This window comes from Ixodes scapularis, unplaced genomic scaffold (genome assembly GCF_016920785.2).
Source record: "Ixodes scapularis isolate PalLabHiFi unplaced genomic scaffold, ASM1692078v2 PGA_scaffold0__279_contigs__length_252992795, whole genome shotgun sequence".
NCBI lineage: Eukaryota > Metazoa > Arthropoda > Arachnida > Ixodida > Ixodidae > Ixodes > Ixodes scapularis.
In genome coordinates, this window is record NW_024609835.1 from 141,937,836 (window position 1) to 141,948,572 (window position 10,737).

The 10,737-nt window shown below is 44.6% G+C and overlaps 1 protein-coding gene across 3 annotated transcripts in view; it reads right to left on the minus strand.

The window, feature by feature from the left end:
• Positions 1-5,365, minus strand: part of LOC8030778 (tyrosine-protein kinase Fer) — a 29,014-nt gene extending 23,649 nt beyond the window's left edge. For 2 of the 3 annotated variants that reach the window (XM_029967507.4, XM_029967506.3), the window contains exons 1-3: positions 4,096-4,173; positions 3,035-3,257; positions 306-479 (exon numbers count right to left, since the gene is read on the minus strand). In XM_029967507.4, coding sequence (XP_029823367.1) covers positions 306-479; positions 3,035-3,257; positions 4,096-4,151 — 453 coding nt within the window. In that variant the 5' untranslated portion in view covers positions 4,152-4,173. Of the gene's footprint in view, positions 1-305; positions 480-3,034; positions 3,258-4,095; positions 4,174-5,042 lie in introns of those variants that run through there. The other variant, XM_029967508.4, reaches the window with a different exon arrangement.
• Between the last annotated feature and the right edge of the window lie 5,372 nt (positions 5,366-10,737).

Genomic DNA, 10,737 nt, shown 5'->3' on the forward strand with positions numbered 1-10,737 from the left:
GGCTGGTTCACACACTTGCGACTGCTTACGACCAAGTGTGGTAAAACCTCTTGTGATCTCTTATGATGGGAGAGAGTTTTGTGATTTCTCAAATTTTCTTCAGTTTTGCAGACTTCACAAATTCCAAAATTTGCTACGAGAGTATACATTTTACTGTTTCTTTGTGTTACATACTCCTCCTTTACCTTTCATTAAAAATTAAGGGTGCTCACAGCTTAACCGAGAACTTAAAAGTACAGGGATTTCACTACACGTATTAGGTTTATGAACCAGTAAACACTTGGTGAAAGTAGTGATTTCCCTACCCTTGCCAGCTCGCCATGAATTCTTTGGTGCTCCTCGAGGTATATCTTTCTGAGTGCTCTCTTTTCCAGGATGAGACAGCTCAGCTTGTCAAGTGTGTGAGTGGCAATTAGGTCTGCATTCTGCTTCACAAGCCTTCCCACGGTTTCTGTGGTGTCAATGATGGTGTTCCAGGCCTACAAAGACAGATAAGCATTTCTTTTGAAAGAAAGCCGTACAAGAAATAGTTCTTGCAAAAAAAGTAAGAAAAATATGCATGATTTGCTGACAAAGGCAATGACATGAGGTTTCAAGATTGTATTTTATTAATTAGAATACTTCAATATATTCCATCCATATTTCTAAAAGATCAATATTGAGAACCATTACAATAACGAAAGAAGGACATGGAAGAAAGGCGACACAGGCTTTCACTTGTGCCTGTCTTCCTTGTCCTTCTTTCATTGACACCGGCTTAAGCTGGGCTGGTTGGTTTTTTCGTTATTGTAATTTAGACGCCAACATGCCCAACCATTCACATTGAGAACCATTTTGGAAGTTTTTGTGTGCTTCGACTAGATTTCACAAACATTCTTTAGATTGAATGCATATTGGGAGCATGTACCCACAAAGAAGAGAATAAATTTTACTTGAATTAGATATGTTTCAAACATTTTGGAGAAACGAAATCAGAAAGATCCAGTCATAAAAGTATTATTACTTTACTTTGAAAATGCACTGTTTGATTTTCAACATTCTGTATGTATTTCATCTATTGCAGTTGTGACTTTAATTCAAGTACAATTAACAATACTTGCGCAGCAAATGGCTTGGGTGTTCGGGTTTACGGGCACAAATACACTAGAATTCACTTCTAACTCTTTTTTTTTCAAGAACCTCTAGCTCTCTTTAGTACTTTTCTAGTGAAATTTGCCCAACAGTGCTGAAAACCATGACAGATTAAATATTTTAGCTTGCTAGTGCTAGAAACCATGCAGAGAAAACCAGGACATCACATAAATGTGCTCCAAAACAAAATAAAATAATACTTCGGTTACATATAAAAGGTATATTACCCTCACAGATATGTGCCTAAGCTACCCTTTGAAGGCAAAGACAAGATCAAAGCTTCCAATCAGTCATCTTCTCCCGTTGCTTTCCCAGGTCTTCTTAAATAAACTACCCAAGGAGAAAAAAATAGAAGCAGACCCTACTGAAAGAAGCATTCTCAGTAGCTGAGATTTTCCAGACATCTAGGGTGTCTCTTCATAGAAAACATGGAAATCTGAGACCGTTTGGTGTCAGTGTGTATTATTACGCTTCAAGAGAGAAATTGCTCTGACTTTATTGTTTATTTCAGACATTTCCCCTTTGTCAACAAAGCTGTGTTTGTACATTTCTTCAATTTGTCCTTGTGTCCTTTTTGTTTTTAGCTGTCTTATTTATTCTCAGAACATATAGCTGAAATCAGCAGCAGAACAGCTACTTTTTATAACGGGTTTTTGAGAATTAAAATCTTGATATGATTGCATAGAAAGTCTGTCTAAGTCATTTTATTGTAGTCTCACCAAACTGTAAGGGATAGAAGTTCAAAACATAGATGCAATCACCTTTAACAACTAACGTGCTTCAGAAAACTGTCAAGTAGTAATTGCGGCGGCTGTCACAATTAAGAAAATAGTTTGTGCAAATGTCTATTTCTTTTTTTCGACTATAAAAGATCTTAACCTAGCAACATTCTTGTGCTGTTCAGTTCTTGATTTGTCTATTACTTCTTGTATAACCTTTTCTGATGCAGCTGCTTGGAACAGCAAACAGCTACCCCTTTTTTTTTTTTTTTTTTTTGTATATATAAAATAATCTGGCATGTGCAATGCTTTTTGTTTTTTTGTATAGTTGTGTATAGGAAGATTAAGTGTTCCTATTTTAATGCATCTGGCACCATGGGTAATCCCAGATAAATAAATAAATAAAGCCATCAATAAAACATGAGTTCCACACTGTAGCTACTCAGCTTTTGGAAGCTTGATCCCTTGTTAAAAAAAGCGTTGTAAATATGAGACAATTTCACATATGTGTGAGGATAAAAAGCAGCAAGGTGAGATTTCCATATTGGGCACCACTATTTTAACAGATATAACATGCCATAGACATTTCCTGCTATTGCTTCTCTATTGGTGCTTCATGCAAAACCATTTTGATGCACAATCAGCACCCTCATATCAAGTAAATGGTTGAAAGAAAGACAGGCATATTACTGAAAAAAAACAATTTCAAGAGAAGTGCACTTCCATATTTAACCTCGTTGCAGAATGGCAAAAACTTAAAAAAAAAAAAGGTATAATAAATTTCACCTTACTTCAATCTAGGTGTGATTGATTTCTTTAGTAGGAGCCTGTATCTCTCTGGAATCATTTTCCAAATTTGAATCTACCTTAGAATGTGCTATTTTCAGGAATATGACCTAATACTCTTCAGTCTACAAGCAGGCACACGAAGGAATATTTTTAATTAAAAGTATGTCATGATCAAGCTCCAATGCTGACCTATCATTCGGTAACATCATGGCCTTTTAAACCAGTTGGATAACTAAATTAAACTTTGGAAAGGAACATAGCTAAAAGACAAAGCCCAAAACCCGAAGCGTATGTGATCAACATGCACAAGTCCTCGTGAGTCACCATCCAACAAGCAACAGCAAATGAAAAAATCAGGAAAATTTTTCATCGGTTGATGGGGAGCAAAGTATCACCTTTGCAATCAGGCTTCCCGAGAGCTCATCTCCAGTGTCCACTTTAGCAGCCTGGATGCATAGAGAGTTCAGGGAAATGGAGTACTCTCGATCGCACTTGACCCTATTCACAATACACCGGCGCATGTTTTCCAGCAGACGAAGCTCTGCATCCTGTACCGACAGCAAGGCATCATGCGAGCTCCAGCCCTGCAGCTCTGTGGCAAAACCCATTGGCAGTATGCTGAAAAGAATACATGCCCCGTGGGAGTCAGTGCAGTGTTTCAAGGTCATCCTGGGATGCCACTCAAGCTTGGCAGAACTATTTCAGTGAACGCATCAAAATCTCCAAGTTCAGACAATAGAACACTTCAAGTAATTCACTATTCATAACAACACACAGTGTGGGAGAGGATGGCTACCTAGGAATGCTGTTTGACAATTTATAAGGCAAATGGATGCTAATTGGATTGTATATTACCAAAAGGCCTTCACAAGCTTGCGCTTCATTAAAATCAAATTGCTCATGAACTCAATATTGTCATGAAAAACAAGGTTGGGAGGCTTGCACCAAAATGCTTCAGGAGCTGGTATACTTAAATTGTCAGCTGCAGTGAGGGAACCACATCAAATGCAATGAAACACTCATTGTTTCAATTAAAAGTTGTTGTTAAGGAGGGGTTCTGGAGACATACATTTCCTTTATGTAACTCTGAAGAAACTGCTAAATATTTCTGTGCCACCTTGCATAACGGTGCGTAATGACGAAGTATTAATACTTGATGAATGTTAATGGGACGTCTACCAATTTCGCCCACAACCTTGTTGATTGCTTTCCCCACAAAGAGAAAGAAAACATGCCAGTCCACCTCACGGACACTAGAACTGGGGCAGCTGCCTATCCGGTCTTTGATCTCGGTTTCCTTGAGCGCTGGCGTCGTCTCTTGTATACATAATGAAAGGTGTGTGTGTGCGTGTGGGGCGGGGGGGAGGGGGGATACGATTGTGGCAGCATGCACGCATGCGGAACACAACCGCGACGGCGCAGTAATTTGCATACCGGGCAGGGGCTCTCAACTCACCAAGCGAACAAGCTCAATTTCACCGATTTCCACTCAGGAAATATTGAGTAGGGCATATATGTCTACAAACACGTGAGAAGTCCCTGAAAATAATTGTTGAGAAAGAATAACCGACACAGTGTCAATTAAAACTGATGTAAGTGAGGGCGGTAGGGCGTCGCAAAGCGCACGGGTAAATAAATGGCTTATGCTTCGGACGGAAAGGAGAAAAAAAGTGGAAAGGTGCTACGCGAGACTGACAGCTCACCATGGCACTTCGAGCAGATAACAGTGTCAGAGATAAAGCTATGAAACAAACACGGCTAGCGCGCTTTCCTCAACGGTGTTCAATGACAGACCGTCACCAAGTACTTTTTATTGGTACTTTCTGTATTTAAATGACACCAATGAGAGAAGCACGCAGAAGTAAAAAAAAAAATTCTTCCAATAATTTAGTGGCAACGGCATATGGATGAAAAACGTCGTTTGACTACCAACTGTTCGCTCCCGTCAGGTTGACTGACGAGTACCAACTACCTCCATACGTTAAACACGCTGAAGATCAGCTGTCAGGCAAAGCTTACTCAATTGCTCAAAAGTAATTAACAAGAAAAAAAGTGTCCCGTAGAGTGTGCTTATTTTTGGGACGTCCGTGCGGCCACCGAAGATTACGAACACGCCCGACGAAGTTCCGCATCAGAAATACGTGCCTAATTTTAGAAGCCGCCGGCCTCCGGCGGAGCGGCGGCTGGCCAGCCACGCGCTTTTGCTCCCCTCCGGAGCAGCATCCGTTCACCAACTTTCACCCCCAATGATACCTCAGGCAGCACACGCTACTCCAAGTTGAAACGGAATCAAACGGGATGTAGCAGGACGAGCGACCGTCCCAACAAAGAGGAACGATTCCTGAACCGCGGCCACGGCAATCGCAATTCGTTCCAAGGCGTGTTATCCGTCCGCATACTCACTCGTCTGTCTCCGAAACAAAAGTCCGGCGAGTTCACGTCGTCTCCCTTGTAGCGCGAGCGAGGAAACTTCAGGGACGTATCCGTGAGATCAACTTGTCGAGTTCGTCGCTGTAATCCAGTGGGCACGTCATTTGGAAGTCGGAATTATCCACACAGGGACGATTCTGGAGAGCCTGTTGTTGGACTCGCCAGCACAAGCGTACCGCGTCCGACGGCTCCACACGAAAAAGTTGAAGGACTCCCGCGGTGAACGACAATGTAGTATCCGCTCCGGCCGCCGTCGCTTCGCTCTCTCCGAAGTTGTTCGCGCATGTGCTGGCTTGCTCAGCTTTCTGCTGGCTGCCGCAGCTGGTAGGGAAAGGGAAGTGCGCCGGCACACCCTCATTGCCCTCATCGACTGGAAGCAGTGGAACAGTGCGGGAGACGGCCGCTAGGGGAAGGCGGAAAAGGAGGAGCGCGGTCGAGCAGCAATCGAGGATGAAGGGGCGGCATACGCGAAAACAAGCAGGACATCGGAGAAAACTTCCCTGTTCGGAATGTAGCACATCTCCGCTCTCGTTCCGTGGTGTTAGCACCGCTTCCTGCTCGTTCGTTTTAGAATTAATTTACTGTATTTACTTTCTGCCCGCCGGCATCCACTCCAATCGCAGAAAGGTCTGGGAAACGTTTCCGAAATAAAAGTGTGTCTCGCCCTCTTCCTGTTTTATTGAATATGTTCCGCTCTCTTTCTCACTGTCAATCGTTTATGGTTTGAACCAAGAGCATCCATCTGACTCGCACGCCTTCCACCGGAAGACTCGTCTGTCTCGCTTGAACAGACTCTAGTCCTCTGCCGTATTTCCTCGCTGTTTCTCACTTGCTTTACAATAATAATATTCTTTATATAAAGCGTCCAAAAACGACCACACTAGTCTTCAGATTGGTGCACTTCCACGAAAAAAACTTTAAGCAAGAAAAAATAAAATCTAGGAGTACACTTCGAGAAAGCATTATAGTCCCGCACGATCGCCCCACAGTCCATCGCGCGAAGCACACAGCGAGCATAGAAGTAGTCCGAAGCGTACCTTTTGTACACGGCACTCCGGCGGTGACATCATGCTCCCCACTGCGCAGGCGCGGCGCCCCCGCCGGCTTCACAGCTTCCGTGACGAAGCACCTGCGTTGCTGTGCTTTTCTTTGCGTTTTATTTCTGAGGCGCGTCCGCTTTGACCTTGAGAGGCGAGTGCTTGATGACGTATTTTTATGGCCATCTTTCGGGCACAACGCCGACGCCTTTTCGCGTAATCGAACACATAAGGCTATTTTGCCCTAATATACAGGATCACACTCAAAACACGCTACTACAAGTATATAGTATCAAAAACAAAATATATAAATTAGTAATGAGCCAATTACTCACAGGTGGTGGAACTGAGAAGCCGATGCACAGATGTCGAGATTCGGAGTGGCGACACTTATAAAGCGACTGTAGTCAATGACAGGTCAAGAACAAAGTGGAAGCTCCTCCCACCCCTTTCCACTTCAGCGGAGCGAACGGTGGAAAGGAGGTTGCATGCGCTCCAGCGTTCGCACGCACTACTAAAGTGGAAAGAGGTGGGGGGAGCTTCCACTTCGTTCTTCACCTGAAAGGAGTGAAATGTTGCATGGTGAGCTAACATTAAAATATATTTGTAATAATGTCTGGCAGAGCGAAAATTTACATGAAATTTAACTTTTGCGTAGGAACTGAGCCGAGTTAATGGCACTCTATCTGTGATCTTATGTAGAAAACCTAACTCACGAGCCTCCCTTCTCTTGCACTAAAGTGAAAGAATATTTTTAGCAGATAGCCATAGCCATAATACATACGCCGTTCTAAATAGCTTTAATAAACTACACATATTTTTTTTAACGTGTTTAACATTTATGGCCTGTGTTTATGATAGCGAATTCCATACCGCGGACGTAAATTCAGGTTGTGACCCTACTAAAGAGTTGAAAAGATGAATCGAGCTATAAGGGTTCCTAAAGTTTAAAGACAAGCGTGAAACAACTACCAATATTCTCATGGCGCTACACACAATAAAATATATATGATTTTTAAATGTTAAGGCACTATCTAAACACACGCCAAGATTTTTCACAAGAGAGACGCGCTGCCATTTCCTTAAGGTTATATGTGTAGTCAACAACAGTATGACATCGGCACAACGAACGCACTTTTGTTTTTGTAAGGTTCAGCGGCAACGGGTTCTGTTTTCACCATAGAAGCATACTTGACCTATTGCATTGTAATATATAGCACGCATCTTGGGACTGAATTCTTTACACAGCTTAATATCATTGTTAAGAAATAGCAACTAAGAACTTTCAACACACGAGACTATTTGTAATAGATAAAAATAAAAGAGGGCCCAGAACCGAACCCCGAGGAACGCCAGATGTTGAAATAAAGACGTGAAAGAAACTGTCTACAACAACTGCAGCTTATATAATCGCTGAAAAAGAAAAAGAAAAGGGGGGGCGGGGGGGGGTGGGGGGGGGGGCGGGGTTCTTTTTATAATTATTTGTACGGAAGTGTTTTGCACTTCTGTTAATTTCTCTGAAGGTTCGATTCTAGTAATTATACCAATTTACTCAATAAGAAAAAGTTTGACTGGTTTCGTGGATTAATTAATTTAAACAGCTGTTAACATGAATTTCGTAAACAATCAAAAATAATTCATAACATGGTTCAGCTTCTTAAATACCGACCGTTCACTAAGAAGTGGGAAGCATAATTAAACCCATTGATTTTACACATTTATATAAAACATTGTCAAAAATAATACGAACACAGCGTTCTTTGTTTGCTGCAGATTACATCAACTTCCTCTTCTTGGCTAACGATTGCAATTTGTGCTCTCAGAAACAAAAATAACACCTTTTCTTTTTTATAGATGAAGTCGCAAACTTAGTAATTTACCAAAAAACAAGAACAGTTCATTTGAAATAGCAAATTAAATTAGTAACTTACGCACATATGTTAAGCTTTGCTATACTATTTAATGAGAACGTCTCATGAGATTCTAACCCTCAAACTGCATACTTTCCAGAAACAGTACACTGCGCTGAAAACACTGTTTCTAAGCGTTTTATGCTGAAAAATCAATGTATATTTATTAAAATTCGCCTTACAAATCTGTAGGATAAAACGGTGTGTCGTTAACTACGAAGAAAGACGGGGGGGGGGGGGGGGGGGGGGTGAGGGGCTCCATGAAATGTAGCAGTTGCGTAGCCAGGAATTATTTTCGGGGGGGGGGGGTTTAGTTCCATGACCGGTGTGGCGGAAGGGGGTGACTTTGCCCCATGTTCACTGTCGATGTACTGTACAAAGACACGGCTGTCCTCCCTCCCTCCCTCCTCCCCCCCCCCCCCCCCCCCCCCCCCCCCCCCGGTTGGCTGGAACAATTCGGCAGTCACTCAATATTTCGCTTCGTTTACTAAAAAAATAACAAACAAAAAATTATGATTTCGATTTGAGGGGGGGGGGGGAGAGCCCTTTAAAAACATTCCCCGGCCTATGCCACGGGAATGTGGCTTACGGTGCTTCTACGCAATCTTGTAAACGTTATATATAAAAAAAGTAACGAAATAGTACTTACGTTACTCGTTACTTGTAAAATAAAGGAACTCCTTACCGACCTACGTTACCTCCAGGGGCGGACTTACCAATGGGCAGAGAAGGCAGCTGCCTAAGGAGCAGAATTTTCGGGGCGGCCAATTTGTGGCCGCCCCCAAATTAATTAGCTATTCTTTTTATCTAACTATGAAGTATTCCTACTTTGGGAATTCTAGCTCCAAATGTAGCTCCAAACTTCGCTTCCCCCCGCCAACCCCCCCCCCCCCCCCCTCACCCTCACCGCCCACCCCAGCTCCCTGTGATCAGTGAACATGGGGAGCGGTGGTTGTGTGTGTGGTGGGGCGGGAGGGGGGGGATGGCGCTGCGAAAGGCTGGCTAGGGCGGCAAAATGCTAAGCACGTCTCATGATCACCCCAAAATAAAAGGAACGCGTTACCGTTACGGTTACCGATAAAAAGTAACGCACGTTACTTTTGCATTCCTTTTAGAGCGCAGCTCTTAGGTGCCCGTTTCCGGCTTGAGCGGCGTCGCCGTCGCCGTCGCCGTCGGCGTCGCCGTCGGCGTAACCGCGCGGTGCATCATGGGAAATGTCCCATAATGCACCGCGCGAGCCCCCCCACCGGGGTCACGTGACCTCGTGGGGGGTCACGTGACCCCCCCGAGGTCACGTGACTCCCCTGAGGTCACGTGACCCTCTCCTCAAGGTCACGTGACCCCCTCCTCGAGGTCACGTGACCCCCCGAGGTCACGTGACCCCCCGAGGTCACGTGACCCCCGCCGATGTCGCGTGACCCCCCGATGACGTCATCGTCACTGATGACGTCACCGGCATCCACATCGTCATCGTCATCATCACTGATGACGTCACCAGCATCCACATCGTCATCGTCATCATCACTGATGACGTCACCGGCATCCACATCGTCATCGTCATCATCACTGATGACGTCACCGGCATCCGCATCGTCATCGTCATCATTACTGATGACGTCACCGGCATCCACATCGTCATCGTCATCATCACTGATGACGTCACCGGCATCCCCATCGTCATCGTCATCATCACTGATGACGTCACCGGCATCCACATCGTCATCGTCATAATCACTGATGACGTCACCGGCATCCACATCGTCATCGTCATCATCACTGATGACGTCACCGGCATCCGCATCGTCATCGTCATCATCACTGATGACGTCACCGGCATCCCCATCGTCATCGTCGTCATCACTGATGTCACTGGCATCCACATCGTCATCGTCATCATCACTGATGACGTCACCGGCATCCACATTGTCATCGTCATCATCACTGATGACGTCACCGGCATCCACATCGTCATCGTCATCATCACTGACGACGTCACCGGCATCCGCATCGTCATCGTCATCATCACTGATGACGTCATCAGTGACGTCACTGATGTCGTCACCGGCATCCGCATCGTCATCGTCATCATCACTGATGACGTCATCAGCGACGTCACTGATGACGTCACCGACATTCGCATCGTCATCGTCATCATCACTGGTCAAGCCATCAGTGACGTCACTAATGACGTCATCGGTACCCGCATCGTCATCGTCACGGATGACGTCATCAGTGACGTCAGTGATGACATCATCGGCATTGGGGGTCACGTGACCCCCAAGGTCACGTGACCCCCCCCCCCCTGGTTAGTTTACCCCCCCCCCCCGTGCCCTTCCCTCCTCCTCCTCAAGAGCTGCGCTCTAATTCGGCGTTACAGGGAGTTGTAAGCGGCTTTCATTTTTTTTATTTAAAAATTCACTGCAACAGCGGGGTTTTTTTTAGGGGGGGGGGGCGACAGGCGTTTTTTGACGTTGGAACAAAGGACGTGGGCGTTGGGGCTTTTCTAAAGTACACCTATGCGTGGGAAAAAGACAGGCAAAATTTTGAAGGCATGTAAAATGAGTACAATAATTAATGACTTGGCGCAAGCAGCGTCAAAAGCGCAAGTCACTGGACTTTTTTATTAATGGTTCAGCGATGATAGAAGACCCACAGATACACGACGAACACCATGACGGCGCCCTTTTGACGCTGCTTGCGCAAAGTCCCATCAGCTTGTAG